The sequence below is a fragment of the Haliaeetus leucocephalus genome, unplaced genomic scaffold (genome assembly GCF_000737465.1).
Source record: "Haliaeetus leucocephalus isolate CR32 unplaced genomic scaffold, Haliaeetus_leucocephalus-4.0 Scaffold110, whole genome shotgun sequence".
In the NCBI taxonomy this organism is placed as follows: Eukaryota; Metazoa; Chordata; class Aves; order Accipitriformes; family Accipitridae; genus Haliaeetus; species Haliaeetus leucocephalus.
Window position 1 is genome coordinate 381808 of NW_010972546.1, and position 16641 is coordinate 398448.

A 16641-nucleotide genomic window follows, 5' to 3' on the forward strand; every position below is an offset into this window, starting at 1 on the left:
AAATTGCTGGGGCAACCTGCAAGAATGCTTGCTCGGCTTGCTTCTGGAGGCAGACAGATGGATGGGGAAGAAATATAGGTGAGATTAGTGTTTGTCAGCTGCAGCTGGGCGCCATGAGCTGTTGTTTCACTTGCAAAGCCCTGCTGCTCTTCTGGAAGCTCCGCTTTCTTTTCCCATCTTTGTCCCTCTGCAAAGGGAAGGTCCCAGCTCCCCGTAGGGGCCAGGATTTGAATCAAAAGCATCCTGGTGCATCATGGGGTTTTAATGTGTAGGGGATTTGTTGTTTTGTTGGGGGTTTTTTTTCTCCTTTTTCTGGGTGACTGCTGAGGTTATCCAAGACCTCCTGCTGGGGATGGCGAGTGGTTTAGCAAAGCGGTGGTGCTTTGATGGGGGTGATGGTGGCCAGAGTGGGTGTGTGGATCCAGCAAGGGTCTGTCCCTGTGGTCCAGTGTCCTCCTCCACCTCCTGCCCCCCCAAGCCAGCCCCCAGCCCGGGGGAGCCCCTCCAGAGCTCCTTGCAGCAGATGCAAGATTAAGCAGGGGGCTGTTCTCTCCCTCCCCAGGCACCCATAAAGAAGGGGAAGGAAGTTTTCCAGGGCCTTTTCCCCAGCCCTGCTCACCAGCCGATACAAACATCAGGCTCCTTTCCAGCTCTTATTGTTGTTTTGGTTTGGTTTTTTTTTTTTTCCCCCCTCCTGCACTAACCATAAATCAGGTTGCTTTCCCCAAGGACCATCTAATGCAGCTGATCCCGCAGGTGAAGACCACCTTGCAAAGCTCTTTCCCTCCCTCTCCCCCCAGCACGCCTTCAGCCAGGGATGCAGGGAGCGATGGTGGGAGACGATGCTCGTTGCCCACCCTGAGTCCTGCCTGCCGGTCCCAGGCTCCCTTCCTCGGCATTGCAAGCAGAAATCCTTTAGCTCACGCTCGCAGCTCGGCTCTGCTCCTCTTCTCCATTCCAGCCCCTTTCCCAGGGGAGGATGGGGATTAAGAGGAAGCAGATTAAACCTAATGGATTGATTGCAATTATTTTCCCTTGTTTATTTGCAGTGCTGTGTGGGAGCCTGAAAAAAGGAAGGGGAATGCTCTTTATGCGTGTGCAGTCCTGGTCCTCATTATGTTTCCTGCTAGAGAGCGACCCGGGCCAGCCAAAAATAAAACCAGCTACATTTGAGCATCCTATTTCAAGCTCTTATAAACTGTGATGTGTAAATACTTCTGTGTGCAAACCCACACGCGATCCTGCGCGAAGCAACTCCAACACCAGCCCCAGCTGCCCTCGCCCATGAGTCCCACGTTCCCTGGGGACATGCACCCTCCTCGGAGCCATCGGAAGCTCTTTGGGGCAAGAGTCAACCTCTTGTTTGGGAAAAGTTTTACCTGCCACCGTGCCTGGGGGTTTTCTCCCTAATTTGGCTGCCTGAGGGCTGTGTGAGTATTTAGCATCAGAAATGCACCCTGTATCCCTGTGCCTACCCAGAGCTGAGCCCTCCAAACCCTTCCTGGACTTGTTGCAAAAACTTGCCCCCACCTAAATAAATCTCCCTAGGTCTGGGGGTTTTTGTGGAGGGTCTCGGGAGGCTAATCCTGGACTTTGGGGTGCTGAGGGCACATTCCTAATGGCACCAGGGTGCAGAAATAGGCGCCTCGTGCCCAAAGCAGAAAATGCTTCAAAATAAGTGGACTTGAGCCTTTTAATGCTCTTTTACAGCAGCTGAAGTAACTTGGAGGAGTAGTAGGAGGAAGCTACCCTCTTTTTCTAGGGTTTTTCCCCAGCATCGAAGGTCTTTCCTGGAGCGCACTAGCGGGGTGGGAGCACGGTGGGATGCTCAGAACACTGCCTGGCACCACAGTAAGCTGTTGTACAAAACTGGTTAAGTCGTGCGAAGCTCCCAACGCCGCGCTCCTGGCTGAGGTCCGAGCCTCCTTCACCAGATAAGATCAGACTCTACATTCCTGCTGTTTATAAGGTTAAAATAGGAGGATGGGGAAGAAAGAAGAAAAAAATAACCCCACCCTTGAAGGCTTTGAGGCCATCTTTCCTATCATGGATTCACAAACCTCAGTTCTTGGGGTGGGGGGGTGGAAAAACCAAGCAGCACGCCAACGTAGTGATGCTCTTTATTGGCATCTGACGGATACACAAGGACAGCTACCCACCCGGCCGGCGCGGCGGCCCACCACCCCCCGTGCATCACCCCCCCCACCTCATGCTGCTCACACCCCACCCACAAACCCCCCAAACTCCTTCTACGACAGTTATTTCTTCACCGTAAAATTTCCTAATAAATCAGCACTGGTATTACAGAGGGGCGAGTGGAGAAACACACGTTCTTTGTACAACAGAAACATTAGAAAAGGACACAAAACATACCGACGAGCGCTAACTTTGGCTTGGTTTTCCCTCCCTGTTTTTTCATTTTATTTTCATTTATTTCCTGCAACCAGGGATTTGAGGCGTCCCCCGGCTTCTCTTTGGATGCTGAGTTTGTCTCCGTTTCCTCAGCCCTGAGGAAATCCCTTTACTATGGCAATTGAAACCTGAGACCGTGGCAATATTGTCCTGAAGAAAAGCAGTTTCCAGCTGGCAAGGTATGGCCAGGTTGGCTTGTCAGACTGAACCGGGCAGTTTGTTTTGCTTTTGATCTGGGCACTTTATTCCAGTTGCCCTTAGTTTGTATTTGAGCCGCTTCATCAAAAAAAGGGACCGATGGAAACAACCTGACAATAACCAACACTGAAATTCATCCAAAAGCATCCCTGTGGATGGCTCGGTCTGGCAGGAGCAGGCGCCCCAGCCGGGGGTTCACAAGCCGGAGTCGCCCTCTGCGAGTAGAGTTGCAAATTTGGGGCAGTTTCCTTGGATTTTAGTGATGGGAGAGGTTTGGGACTCAGGTGTGGGACTCGCAGCCCTGTTGGGGCCAAGTGTTTCTAACCAACAGGTTTGGCATGGGCAGCCAGCAGCCAACGTGTCGCAGGGTTTGTTCCTCCGAAGGGATCTTGGCTGTTTTGCTGCGTGAGGGCAGGATGTGTCAAATATCCCGTTCTGGAGATCTAGATTCAGCCTGTGCTGCTTTATCATCCAAAGCACAGGAGGCAAAATTCCCAAAAGCTTTTGAAGGACCTGGGCACTTGAATCCTACTGAGGCAGCCTCCAATCCCTCGGAAAGCGCTGAGCTCTCCCTATCGACACCCGGCAGCTCTGCTGGGAGCAGCCAAATCCTTCCACGTTCCCAAGTTTCTCACGGACCTGCTGCAGCGATTTTTGGGGTGTGCGTGTTTCCCTGCCCCCCAATTGAGTCTTTAAGGCCAGAAATGAGGTGGGACCGAAGACTTGGGCTGCAAAACGAAAGCTCGCCTTGCAGGCAGAAAGGCTGTGAGGGAGAGCAGAGGGGCCGGGATGGGTGCCGTCACCCCACGTCACACGTAGAAACATCAAGCAGTTAGTAAAACAACACGACATTATTTACAAGTCTTGCTTATCTCCTTAAGGAGGGGAGGAAAATCACCTTCTGCCTTCAGGAAAGTTTCTGGCTGAATCCAGAGGCGAAGGGGGGAGTTCGTAGGCGCAGGCGTACGAGGTGCTGGTGCCAGGCACCAGCTCACCGTACAGCCCTTCTTCTGCAAAAACCTCGTGATGCTCCAGGCAAGCGAGACATCAAAGCCGTAGCTGTGTTGGGGACATCCCCCAGGACCGCGCTGGCTGCTCGGTGGCAGCTCGTGGGGGGGAACGGGGTGCTCCCCTGCCCGGCGGCTTCTCTTCAGCATCCCCTATGAGTGAGCTGGGTGCCGGGCAGGGAGCTGATATGCCAAGAAAATGCACTTATAGCTCTGGAGGCGGTGAGTGATGTCCCCTCTCCGGGGCTGGGGTGGGCTCCCAGCGGAGGGAGGTGCTGGGGCCACCCAAGGATGCCCCCGGGGAGGCAGTTGGTGCACTGAGGGTGGGCAGCACCCACTGCGTGCCCGGACGGAGGCAAAGAGCCCGCAGGGGAGTGGGTAGGGGCATTTCTGAGCCACCCTTCACAGTGCTGGAAGAGAAGGAGCCCTTACAAGCAGGGGGTCAGGACCACCAGCCCCGGCCGGCTCTGCGGGCGAGCAGGGACAGTGCAATGGCAGCAGGGTGGCTTTGCTCCCAGGTGGGTGCAGCGTGGGGATGCCGGGGGGAAGGATGAGCAGAGCCCTTTTGTTGTGTCCCCACTGTGGGCAGGCACTTTTTCAGCCCTTTAGACCTTCGGTGTCCTCCCGTGGAGCTCCAGCGTGCCTGGGTGAGCCGGGCACTGGCAGGGAGGTCACGGCACCCAGTCTTCTGGCCCCCAATGTTCAGGTGGTCCCGGCTGCTCCTCACCGAGACCAAACGCTGGCAGCCCCGTGGAGCGTGCGTGGGGGCTGCGCCCCCCCAAATTTCACAGTGTAGGTTGGGCTGCTGGAAGCCAAGTCCTTTCCCCCAGCCCACCCCCGCCATGGTGCAGCCCGGCTGTAGGACCAGATTCCCTCCCCAAATCCTGGTACAGCAGCTCCAGTTCTCTCCGTACCCATCGCAGCCCTGCCCTTCGTCTGCAGTTTGGGGAAAGCAGCTGGATTTCAGGGCATTGGAGAGGAGCGGGAGATAGCGGCGGGGTGAGCCAAGGAGGAAGGGCAGGAGGAAGAGGAGAACTGGAGCCCCAAGGAATAAGGAGAAGGGGAAGGGGAGAGAGGAGAGGGCTCAGAGCACGGTGCTCATTCCTGCGTCCGTCCGTCCAGCCTCATGGGGCTGCAGAGGATGATCCGGCAGCAGACGGGCTTTGGGCATTGAGCGGGACTGAGCTTACGGGCTGCCAGGGGGAGGCAGTGCTGGGAGGGGGCGATACCGAAAACGGGAGGTCAGTGCATACAGGACTGTAAATTGGGGGGGCCCGGGGAGCCCCCGCTTCCTTCCCACCCTCCCCTCTGGGGCTTTCGGTGCCAGGGAGGGGAGAGGCGAGGGGGTGAAGGGAGAAGGGGACCCCGCGGGGCTGCCCCGGGCCACCCTTCAGACGGGGGAGGTGGCAGTGGACTCGCTGTACAAGCTTTCGGCGATGTCCCCGCGCTGGATCTTGTGCAGGGCGGCCAGCAGGACATCGAGGGTGGCCGTCTCCTTGGAGGACCAGTCGGCCAGGAGAGCCCGGGCGGGTGATTCCTCCCGGGTGAAGGAGTCTATGAGGTCCTCTTTGTAGCCCAGCTCCCCGGCCAGCTGCCTCCATGTCTCCTCCGCGGAGCTTCCCAGCAGCTTCTCCACCTCCTCCTGCTTGCTGGCCGGCAGGTTGGCGTAGAGGTTCCCATCTCCCTTGGGCGCTGGGAAGGACGAAGCGGCATTAAGCCCGTCCCTGGGGTGCACTTGCCCACCCTGCAACCCCCCCGGTTCACCCTACCTGGTCCTTGGGTGCTCTGGCTGGGTGGCTGCTGGTCGTGCAGGCTCTGGCTGTCCACCGAGATGCCGCTGTCGCTGTGCAGCTTCTCCCCCTCCGGCGAAGGCGTCTGGTTCACCGGGCGGTTGTTGGCCCCTTGCTTGTTCTGTTTGCAGTTGTTCCACCTGCGAGGAGAGGAGCGGGGAGGTGACAGCCGCTGGCGACGTCCCCCAGGTTGGGAGCAGGTCTGTTGTTTTGTCCCGCTTTCTTGGGATCACTTTTCGCAGGGCAAAGCGTTTCTCCGACAGCCTCTGGCTCAACCTCTCCAGCGTAGCGGCCGGATCGATTTAAATCGGTGTTTGCAGGTGCCGAGCATCTAAGCTTTGCAAGGGACCAGGGCAGGGCTCCCTTCCGCGGGGATCTGCTGCAAATGCGCTGCCGGAGCATGCAGGGGTCCTGGGGCTGCCTGTGGGTGTCCCCCCCCAAAAAACCCTTGGGGTGCCTGGGGAGCTGCTGGGGCCTGCCCGGGGCCAGGTGTAAACCCAGCACGCCGGGGATGAGCCGCTGAGCGTGATCGGCCGTGACGGCCGCCCACGGCGTGCCAGAACGAGTAGGGGCCGGGGCTGGGGGGGGGGGTTTGCAATGAGGGCTCCCCCACCCTGCACCTCCACCCTGCTGCCATCTCCCTCTTTCACCTCTCAACCGCCTGATTTTTCAGGCATTTTTGGAAATTCACCTCCTACCCACCCAGCCTGGACCCCTCTCTCCCTTGTTGGTGACAGCTCTGGCTGTGGGATTTCTGAGGTGGGGGGGGCAGCCTGTTTCCCACTACCTAAATCCTCTGCCGTCACCCCAAGGTGCTGCTTGATCCTCTACCTTTTGAAAGCGATGTAGGCCACCAGCCCCACCACCACGGCCGCCAGGATGGAGCAGTAGACGGGGATGAGGTTGTCGGCGGTGCCGCGGCTCACGACGGGCTGCGAGCTGCCCATGATGGTGGTGACGGTGTCTGCCAGGGTGCTGGGCATCACTTCGGTGTTGAAGGGGTCTCTGGTGATGGGCTCGGGGCTGTCGGAGCCCACCAGGGATGGCATCTGTGTTGTCCAGCGAGGGTGGAGGTCTGCCAGGAGGGAGGGGAAAAGAAATGAGAATAATTAGTCACGCAGCTGGCCGTGCCTTGCAACAGGCTGTGGTGGGTGAATTGGGGAAGGGACAACAGTCTCTGCAGAGATCTTTTTCCAAAGGCTGTGGGGCTTGCAGAGGTGCCAGCTCTGCCCCATCCCCTTGTCCCCAGGCTTGTCCTTACAAACCACCTCGTCCCCTGGCCCCAGACAGCACCAGCCTCCCTGGTCCTCAGCACAAGCCGAAGCTGTCCCCTGCCCTGAATGGCTGATGGTGCCTGGTCATAGCTGGACACGGACATGGCTTTGTAAGCTCTTCTTTCCCAGCACTGGATTTCCTTGAGTCCTGAAGCTCTTCCCCTGACGTGCAAGCTGAGCCCCGGGCTCCCATCGCTGGTCCCGAAGCAGCCCCAGCTGCCTCCGACCCGTTGCCCATCTGCACCAGGACATTTGCAAGGCAACCCAGCTGCCTCCGCAGCTCGCACGGAGCCGGGCTCCTCCTCTGCCAGCAGCATCACAGCCGGGATTTGCCCCTTTCCCGGCCCCTGCCTGCAGCCGTGCACCCCACCAGCCCGGCCCCGTTTGGGAGTGACCCCATTCCCGCCGCACCCAGGCACGTCCCATGGAGCGAGTGGATATGTCTTGTCTTGCCCCAGGGAAATGCTCTCACCTGCGGCTGCCCCATCCCTCCCCTGGGTGCCAGCTCCCTCCCAAATTCCCCCTCCCACCCTTCTCCAGGGGCTTATCCCGCACCCACCGGCAGCGAGCCCTGCGGACGTTCGCCGGACCGGCGAGGATGGAGCGGGTGCCACGGCGGGGAGTTGGCATCTTGCCCCGCCGGCCCCCCCGGCCAGACCCCGCTGCCCTTTCAGAGCGACGGTTCGGTGACCGTCACGGTTGTTTCCGGCAGGGTCCCGCTGCCGGCTAACAAAGCTGGCCCTGTGCTCCTTGACTTATGGCTCCATTTACTCGACCCTTTCAAGGGAGCTGCGCTGGCTGCCCCCGCGCCGTGAATCAGCGGCGGCGGGGACAAAGCTCTTTTTTCTCTCCGGCTGGGCTCGGGGCAGGGAATCGCATTGCTACTGCCAAGGAGCAACTGGGGCATCCCCAGCCGAAGCAGCCCTGCCGCTCCTGTGGGGGGACTGCGCACGGCAGCGGCGTGTGGGCTGGCATGGCAGGAGGCTGCTGCCGGTGAATGATGCTCTCCCCCTTCCCCTGGGCACCAAACCCTCCTGGACTCTGGGGCTGGCTGTTCCCCGGCTCTTCAGGATAGTTAATTCCTATCAGAAACCCATCGGCTGCCAAGTTCCCTCCTGATGAAGGCTCGGCCGGTGGCGAGCACAGCATCCAAGACTGGTGAACCTTTCGGCTCCGCTTGCTGTTCCCGGATGCCAAAAGCCACCCGGCAGAGTGCCTGCATCCGCAGAAGCGTCCTGCCGGGAGCTCAGCCAAGGAAGCCCCTGGAAAAAGCTGGGCAGACCCTGGGGCCAGGCATTTGCAAGGGAGACGAGGGCTCACGGCAAGTGCTGCCTTGGTAGGAAGCTGCACGCTGCAATGCCCGAGGGCTGGGGGGTCTCAGCTGGACACCGGGATTCTCTCCTCTGAGCCTAGGGACATGCCCCTGCCTCCCCATTGCTGTAGCGCAAAGGGAAACTGAGGCAGGGAGTGCTACAGGAGTCCCAGCGAACCCCACTCTCCCCTCCGCAACAGCTCTCCCCAGAAAAAGGTGACGTTACCTCTGCATTCGGCATCCGAGATGGCCGTGCACTCCTTCACCATCACCTCATTCTCCTCGCAGGTGGTGCAGGGCAGACAGGGGTCCACGAAATTGGCTTCGCTGGAGAAGGTGCCCTCGGGACACTCCTCACAGACCGTGTCCTGCGAGTCCTGGCAGGGGAACATGAGGCCGAAGCCCACCTCGCACACCCGGCACTCTTTGCAGCTCCCGCTCGGCTCGTCCTGGTAGTAGCCGTAGGCGCAGCGGCACACGGCGTCGTCCGACTCCACGCAGGGTGCGGACATGCTCTGCAGCCCCACGCACTGCGTGCAGGGCTTGCACGGCTCCGTGGCGCTCACCGTGTCCGAATAGGTGACGCCTGGCAGGGGAGAGAGGTTGAGATGAGCAGGGTCCCAGCGTGGCATCCCCAGCCCCTGTGGCCGCTTTGCTCCCCAGCACTGGTTTTGTCCCATCACCAAATGGTGCTGGGCTGGGGAGGTGGGCTCGCGCAGCGGCTGCTGGCTGGGGCCATCTCCCCTTTCACCATCTTCCCCTTCCTCTGGGCCAGAGGGAGAAGTTGTCCCCTCCTTCCCCAGCCCCTCAACACCACCGAGCATCCCCCAGCACACAGGCTCCTCTTCCCATTAACAGCTACCCCCTTTCTGGAGCAATTCCCAGCTCAGAGGGGATCCAGCCTTTGAGCTCCTGCAGCCTAGGCCAGGGCTGGATGCTGCCCTCAACGTGTCCATGGTGCCCATGTCCCCAGACAACCATCCCTGCCACCGAACAGAGCACCATCCCCGTTTTCAACCTCTGGTCAAGTTCTGGTCCCCGTGGGCATCCTACAGCCATCTCTTCTTCCCAGCATCCCAAACGCTTTCTCCTCTGCATCTTGCCCAGGGAGTCCCTCGGGGCATCACCACCTTGTGCCCCCCTCCTCAGCCTCGTGTCCCCGACGCGGGGCGTGATGCGAACAGGAGGTTACAACACTAATTGCTGACTCTCCTCTGACCCCGGGGCTTCTTGCTCTCCGGTTTCATCCTGCAAGACTGACTCTGCTGGGGAAATCAATCTTCCTCCCGCAGCCCAGCAAGCCGCCCCCGTGCCCCCTCCTTCCCCTGACCGCTCCCAAAGGTGTTTGAAGATATTTTTAGCCCAGGAAGACGGGTAAGCTCCTGTTCTGGAGGGCACAGCTGCTGTCCCTGAGTCGGCTGCCTCCCATCGATCCCCCCGCAGCCCACGCTGCCGCAACGCCCCGTCTTCCATCATCTGAAACACCGGGGAAAGTCCAGCCTCCTTGATGGAGAAGGTGTTGGGGACCTCAACCGCAATCCCTCCGCTTGCCCTGCTCCTCAGGAAGGCAATCCAGCCATGTGCTGATCTTTAATTACCTGCCTGTCTCCCGAGGAGGATCGGCAATTCCCACCCTCAGTGGCCTCCATCATCCCGGGGTGGCTAAGGAGAAACTGAGCCATGGACAGGCTCAGGGCAGAGCTGTTCTCGTGCTTAATTTTTGGCCGTTTTCAAGATAGAGGGGAAGGAAGGGCCCCGAGACCACGGTGATGGGCAGGGTTAGCATCGCCTGCACAAGAAGAGCAGGATGGAGTTGCCATCCCAGCCTCAGTGGCTGCCTTCCCACTGTTCTTCAGCCGCAGCAAACCCTGAACAGCAACAGCCGTGACATTTCTACCCCCCAACATCTCCCTCCACCCCATGCCTGCATCGGGGTGTCTTGCTCCTCTCTCGGGGCTGGCCCTGCGCCCTCCCTGGAACTGCAGGACCCCAGGGATGAACCTGCTCCCCTGCTGCTGGTCCTGAGCTGCCACCTCTGCCCCTGCCTTCCTTGCTGCCCAGCAAGTGAGAAGAACCAGAGCAGCACCAGGCTGACCGCCGGCATGCACGGCTCCCATTAACCTGGGTTCATCCTTTGCATTATTCTGAATTATTGATAGATACCATTAGAGCGGGGGAAGTGGCCAGGAAAGGCATATGGCTGAGTGGGCACATTTTCAGTGGCAGCAAGGTATCTGAGCTGAGCAATTACAGCTGAGATTCAAACAGGGCCCCCTCCCTCCTGCCCGCAGCGATGGAGGCTGGTGAGGCGGGATAAATAAATCATGAGGCAGCAATCAGGGGTAGCTGGCAAGGGAGGGGGAGAAAGAAAATTATAATAAAAAAAAAAAAGCAAGTAGCCATTTGGGCTAATGCAGGGACCGTCTCTTCCAGCCCCTCTGGCCCCCCCGGTCCCTGCAGGCTTTGGCAAGGGTGCTGCTTTGATTCTAGCAAATTTTTGCAAAACAATTTGGCTGGTGAATCGGGAAGACATCCAAGGTGAGAGCTTGGAGGCAGCCCAGGGTGGAGGTGGGGATCTCGGCGGCCCAGGGCCGTGCCCGCATTCCACGCTTGGCAAACAGGGTGCTTTGCCGGGACCGGGGCTGCCGGCACCTGCCCAGCACTCGCGGCAGCAGGATCCGGCGTGAGCCCAGGTCCAAAAAGACCCTCTCCCCATCCTGGCAAGGGCTGATGATGGGGTTTGCAGGTCTCCTTCTCTCCCCACCCCAAAATCCTGCTCTGGGCTCAGAGGATGGCTGGGGGAGCGTTTGCCCCCCCTGCAGCACCTGCACCCATGAGTCGCCCCATGGTCACCCCCCCCCCAGCATCTCCCACCTGATGAGCTTCTGGGGATTAGTCTATGCTGCCGTTAATGAATGAATGCAAGACTACAGCTGGGGCAGGGCTGGGGGTATAAAGCAGGAAGGTTTGCAGGGGGGTGTGCTCTGGCTGTGGTTTCTCAGCTTGTCTGCTGCTCCCTTTTTTAAGGTGGTGAGGGGGCTGGCTTCCCTACTTGGTGCTGCTTCTTATCAAGGTGATCGATAGGCCTGATCCTGCCCTGAGGTGTACACCACCACACTGCTGTGTAGTTGGGTAAGCAGTATAGTAGATATTCCCAAGCAAGGGGTGGCAGGGCTGGGAGCTGCTGGGATGCAGATGAAGGGCTGTGGGGGAAACTGAGGCACAGAGATGGCAACTGGCAGCTGCTTGGAGGCTGGGAGCACTCAGCCTTGCTGGTCCATCAGCAGCAAAGTTAAGCAGGGCCCAAAATTTTGCTCTGGGGCTTTGCTCTTAGTCTGTGTGGGGTGCTGGGGGGTCTGGGGGCTGCAGCATTTGCTCCTGGCTGCTCTCATCCCAGCAGGAGTGGAGGACGGGCCCAGACCCTTTTGTCCTGGTACTTTCCAGCTCAGCTCCCTGACCCAACAGAGCTGCTGCCTGATGTTAATCCTCCTGCAAAAACGTAAATGCCTGGCCTGGAGCAATGTGGGGCTGGGCAGGAGGAGCTGGGATGCAAACCAGAGCAGCAGCATTTGCATCTGCACCCTGGCTGATACACGGGCTCCCAGCACCCCACCCAGGTCACGGTCCTGGTCTCTCCGCAAGCTCCATGTCCTCCAGGGAGGGTGGAAACTCCCTTCATCCCTCCAGTTCCCCAAAAGAAATCAGGGAGGCAAGCCATTTGCCAGCCTAGAAGTGCAAGGGGGTTGGGAAACAGGCTTGTCTGAGCATCTGCAGGAATTCAAAGTGACCCTTTGGATTTACAGCCCTGCATGCCTGGGAGCCGGAGCCTTACACCCAGGCCAGATTCCCTGTAGGAAGGGCTCATGGGGATGGACGGCACAGTGGATGCCCTGGCACCTTGCAGCAAGATGGGTCTGAGCCTGTCGTAGCCCGAGAGGGAACGAGCCCACCGTGTCCCGCAGGATTATCCAGCAGAGCAGCCCTGAGGCTGCAGACGGTGGGATTCAGCCCCTGCAGCCAGGCACTGGGAGGGTAAGCGTTGTTCATCGATTTTGCAGGAACGCGGAGGTATTTTTAGCACTGCCCTGACACTGCTCTGTCCCCTGCTCCCTGCTGGCGCTGCTCTGTTTATACGGCTTCGCCTCCTCTTTGCTCCCCCACAGCCGTGCTCTGTCCCTTCCACCTCTCAAATCACGTCCCCGGAGCAATCTGGGCTTGGCTGGCACAGTTTTTCCTAGAAATATTTGTCTTTAGGCCTTCAAAGGGTTTGCAGCAGTAAATTTGAAGGACAGATTGCTTATGCCTGTCATGGCATTGTTTAAACAGTAATAGTTGGACAACTTCATCTGTAAGCATTTAAGCAGGTCTCCAGCACACATCTCCGACCGACATTTATGAAGCATTTGACATAGGCAATGTGCCTGGAGTTGGCCGGGAGAAAACTGCTCCCCTCTCTCTCGGGGACCTACGTGATTTCTTCTCCTCTCTCAAACTTGCTTTTTTTTTCCCCTTTTAAAAAGTTTAAAAAAAAAAAAAACCAAAAAAAAAAAAAAGGTGGCTTATTGGGAGACATCCCTGTGGCTGGATCAGAGACTGATGTGCAGTCAGCGCTGGGAGGGGAATTTTTCAGGGGCAAACACTGGCCATAAGCCAGTAGCCAGGGAGCCATCGGGAGGGGAACAGTGCCGGAAAGGGGATCTGCAAAGGTGCCTGGTACCAACGGTTCCCAAAACAGGCGGAGATGCTGCATCCGTGGCCAGGATTTACAGGGCAGATGCTTTGGGGAAATGCTGGCAGTAACCCTGGTGTGGGTGCAGAGATGGGTGGCCTGGGAAGGCTGCGTGTGGGGTGGAGCTGATCCGCGCGAGGGACGCTGTTGGGCTGTGCATGGAAAGATTGAACCAAACAGCCCAAACTGTGCCCAGGCAAGCCTTCCAGGAGGCAAAGAGGATACAACATGGGGAGACTCAAGTACCTGCTGATGCTCATGGTCCCCAAAGCCCCCCCTGGACCCCGTACCAGCCCCTTTGCGGTGCTTTGCGGAGGGGAGGGGTACTCACTGTCCAGGCAGGGCTCGCAGACGGTCTGGTTGACCCCGCAGGGCTGCACCACCCCCTCTCCCAAGTTGCAGGCTTTGCAGCATTCCCCGCTTGTCGTGTACATCTTGGTGAAGCACTTCTCCTTGGAGCCCCAGGTGGGTCCCTGGGAGAAAAAACAGAGCCAGGAGGTGACCCTTGTTATGGGACCTCCCTGCAAGGGCAGGCGGAGAAATGCGTCGCGTCCAGGTAGGGTCCCACTCTAGGGGTGGACATCCAATGTCGGGGCTAAAGGGGGCTCATATTAAATAGAGGTCTTGGGAGAAATGACTTTCCTATGCAAAACTCGCTCATCAGGAAAGCCCTTGCTGAGTTCTACAGCTGGAGAGAGGTCAGGAAAGCCCATGTCTCCACGGTCTGGGCTGGTGGGTATTTTGGAGCGGGGGGTATGTGGGCTTTTCCGCAGTTCTTGTCTCTCACCTGAGCTGTCTCCTCTAAGGATGCTTTGCCATCCTGAAGGGCTCAGCCCTTCCCAGCCTGGAGGAAGGCAAAGCACTGCCTACAGGCTGGAGGCAGGGAGACCTGCCTGCCGTGATGGAGGGTTTGGAGAGCTGGGGTGACAGCTCTGCACAGTGCTCTTGCTGCACACGAGGATCAGAAATCAGACCCCACGGTGGAAACGAAGACTTTGAAGGGAGCACTGAGACCTTCAGCAACATTACTGTCTAATGGATGTAAGGGTATCTGCTTATAAAACCTGTCATCACATATGGAAGCAATAAATATGCCAGGAGCGGTGGGGTCAGAGCCACCCTGCACCACACGCACTTTGCAGCCTGGGGAGTGGGGTGCATTTGCAGGATGACTGCTCCCCAAAACACCTTTTGGCTGGGGCCGTGCAGTGCAGGAAACATCGCTACCTGGGCACGGGACTGCTGAGATGCTTGTGGTGATCTGAGCTCTACCTGGGCTCCTTTTGCTCCCTCTGCTCGCAAGCAGGTACGTTCCAGGGCTGGCCCATCCCTTTGCCATCCAACAAAGCTTAATTCTGGGGGGGGAGAAAGAAACTCAGCTAACGTTTAGAGGAGCTCTCCCTCCCTGTGCATCTGGATGCCTCGTCAGCCAGTTGGCCGCCTCTTTGCACAATGCGGCGTTATGATGAACTCGCTGTGCATCATCCGGCAGCATCCGGCCCGGCTGAGACAATGGAGCGCCAATTATAGGCATCTGAATGACAAAGTGCTCCAATTACCCTGCGCTTGAAAGCATGTGCTCTCCTCCTTGGCGCTGCTTCGCCAGCCCAGGCTGGCAGCCTGCTCCAGTGCTTGGCCCCAGCTGGGAAGGCAGGAAGGCTTGGGGTGTGTAGGGGCTTCCCAGTACCCCCAAATGCCAACTGGCAAATGGGTTTGGGGGTGAGGATGGGGTTTGCTTTGCAGCGGGCTGGCTGCACGCTTCTCCTGGGGGACAGATCTGGCTGGTGGGGCTTTGCAGCAAACCTGGCTGGAGCTCACCCCGCTGCTCCATCCTCTGCAGCCCTGACTTGCGGCACAGCTGCCCCGCTTGGGCAGGGGGTTTACCCCCATCCCACCTCCCCAGGGTTGTGGTGGCAGCAGCTATGAGCGGGGCTGGGGGAGCAGCCGAACGTGCCTGGCTATAAATAGTGCTGGGAAGGCTGGGGCAGCGCAGCTGGGGCCGGCAGCGGCCAGCTCTCCCACGCCGCAGGCAGCTGCGAGCAGTTCCGTGCGCCCGTGGGGATGGGATTCGGCCGTGCCGCTTCCTCCATGTGACACCCGGACCCCCAGAGGTTGACCCCAGGGACCCCCCCTGGCCACATGTCCCCTCGCTGTAGGGCTGCCAGCAGCAGCTGATTCCCCCGCGTCCCCCCCAGATCCCCTCCTCTGTGCTCCTAAATGCTGTAGAAAATGCAACTTCCAGTCCCAGGTGCTGCACCCCCCGTGCTCTGCCTGCGTTTCCCTTTCAGTTCTGTGTCTTGAGCACTGAAACCCCCATAAAGATTAACACACTTATAAGAGGGGCACATGGTCTGCATTAGCCCACTGAAATGTGCATGTTATTAACACAACTCCTGTTGACAAAGCCACAGGTATTAACACCATAAAGCATTTTGACAGCTGGACCAAGGAGGGGGGGCACAGACGGAGGGTGCGAGCAACACCTCTGTAAGCTTTTAATTGCTTTCTGAGTCGTGTTGGTGGGTTTTTGTGTCCTAGCAGATGCCACCGGTTGTGGAGATGGCCTTGGAGGGAGCTACGCGAAGCAGGAGTTCGGCATGGCACCATTAGATCCGGAGCCCTGGCACAGAAAAATTGCTTCGCACCAGAGCAGGGAAGGGAGGGGATGCTACAGCTGGAGATGGGCCCAGCGGCAAGCCTGGATCCGAACTGCCCGCGAGCCTGACAGACGTGCTCTGCCTTTCTTGGCGAAGCACCTTGTCTAGGAACCGCCAAACCCCTGGCTCTGAGCAATTCCCAAACTTTGGGCAGCGGAGAAAGCCACGTCTGAGGTCTGTGGGTCCGGCCAACCCTCGGCACGGCAGGACCGGGAGGGCTCTGCCTCTTCCCACGCGGACCTAGTGGCCAAGCACCATAGGTAAAGAGCAACAAACACGGGGTACCCAGGGTTTGGGGTGGTCCCGGGGCAGTGGGTGCACATCTGGACCTGTCTGGGTGAGGGCTCAGCGGAGCTGCCAGGCTCCCCCCGGCTCGGCAGGTGTAATTCTGGGGGGCAGATCCAGCCCCGCGGCAGCCGGTACCCTGGGCTGGTGATGGCTGGGCTCAGCCCTGACCCGGGGAGGTGGCTGCGGAGATTCGAGGGACACCGAAGCCCCCGCACCACCGCAGCAGGTGGGGGGGCTGCCCGAGGTGGGTAATTCCCTGGGGTGAAATCATTTGAATCTATATGGCTGGGACAGTTCTTGGTTTTTCTGCCATGCACCCGCCGCAGCAAACATCCCCGGGGAGCTTAGGCAGCCTGATCCCATGTCCGGTACCGTGGGCATACGGGGCAAAGAGACCCTCCGGCACGGAGCCGCAAACACCGCTTTCCTCCTCAGTCTCTACACGAAACCGCTAAAGCATCGGCTTTAATATCCTGCCCAAAAGGTGTCCTGCTGCCTAACGAAACCTCTGGGACCCTCGTCAAATCCTCCCCCAACAAAAGCCCTCTTTCTGCCCCAGGTAGTAGGTCCATCCCCGTGTGCCCACCCGGCTGCCCTGCTCCGGGTTATTTCCCTCTCTCCTGGCCCCTTGTGCCCTCAAGTTTTGTCTCCGGCACATGCTGAGGCTGAGCCGTCCCGGAGGCTCACACTGGGGAGAAGAGGTTCTTCTCTTCTGGGCAGTGGGTTTGGAGCTGGGAAGGTCTAAGGGAGATTTGGGGGATGTGGGATGGCAGGAGATGAGGGTACTGGGGTGTGGGTGGCTTTTTCCTCCCCCCCCCCCCAACTGACTGAGGGCTCTGTCATCCTTTTTTCCTGGGTAAAAGGGATGACAGAGCTCCGTGCAACGGGATCAGAGGGGCTGCACAGGCCAGCCCTGGGGGTCCCCCATCACCACCCAACTCCCCGGACCCCCCCCCCCCCCCCCCCGAGGTGCT

The 16641-nt window shown here is 58.9% G+C and overlaps 1 protein-coding gene across 1 annotated transcript in view; it reads right to left on the reverse strand.

Moving 5' to 3' along the window:
• Positions 1 to 5007: 5007 nt before the first annotated feature.
• Positions 5008 to 16641, reverse strand: part of NGFR (nerve growth factor receptor) — an 11979-nt gene continuing 345 nt past the window's right edge. The window contains exons 2-6 of the mRNA XM_010585476.1: positions 13054 to 13195; positions 8220 to 8579; positions 6239 to 6482; positions 5387 to 5547; positions 5008 to 5309 (exon numbers count right to left, since the gene is read on the reverse strand). Coding sequence (XP_010583778.1) covers positions 5008 to 5309; positions 5387 to 5547; positions 6239 to 6482; positions 8220 to 8579; positions 13054 to 13195 — 1209 coding nt within the window. The remainder of the gene's footprint in view (positions 5310 to 5386; positions 5548 to 6238; positions 6483 to 8219; positions 8580 to 13053; positions 13196 to 16641) is intronic.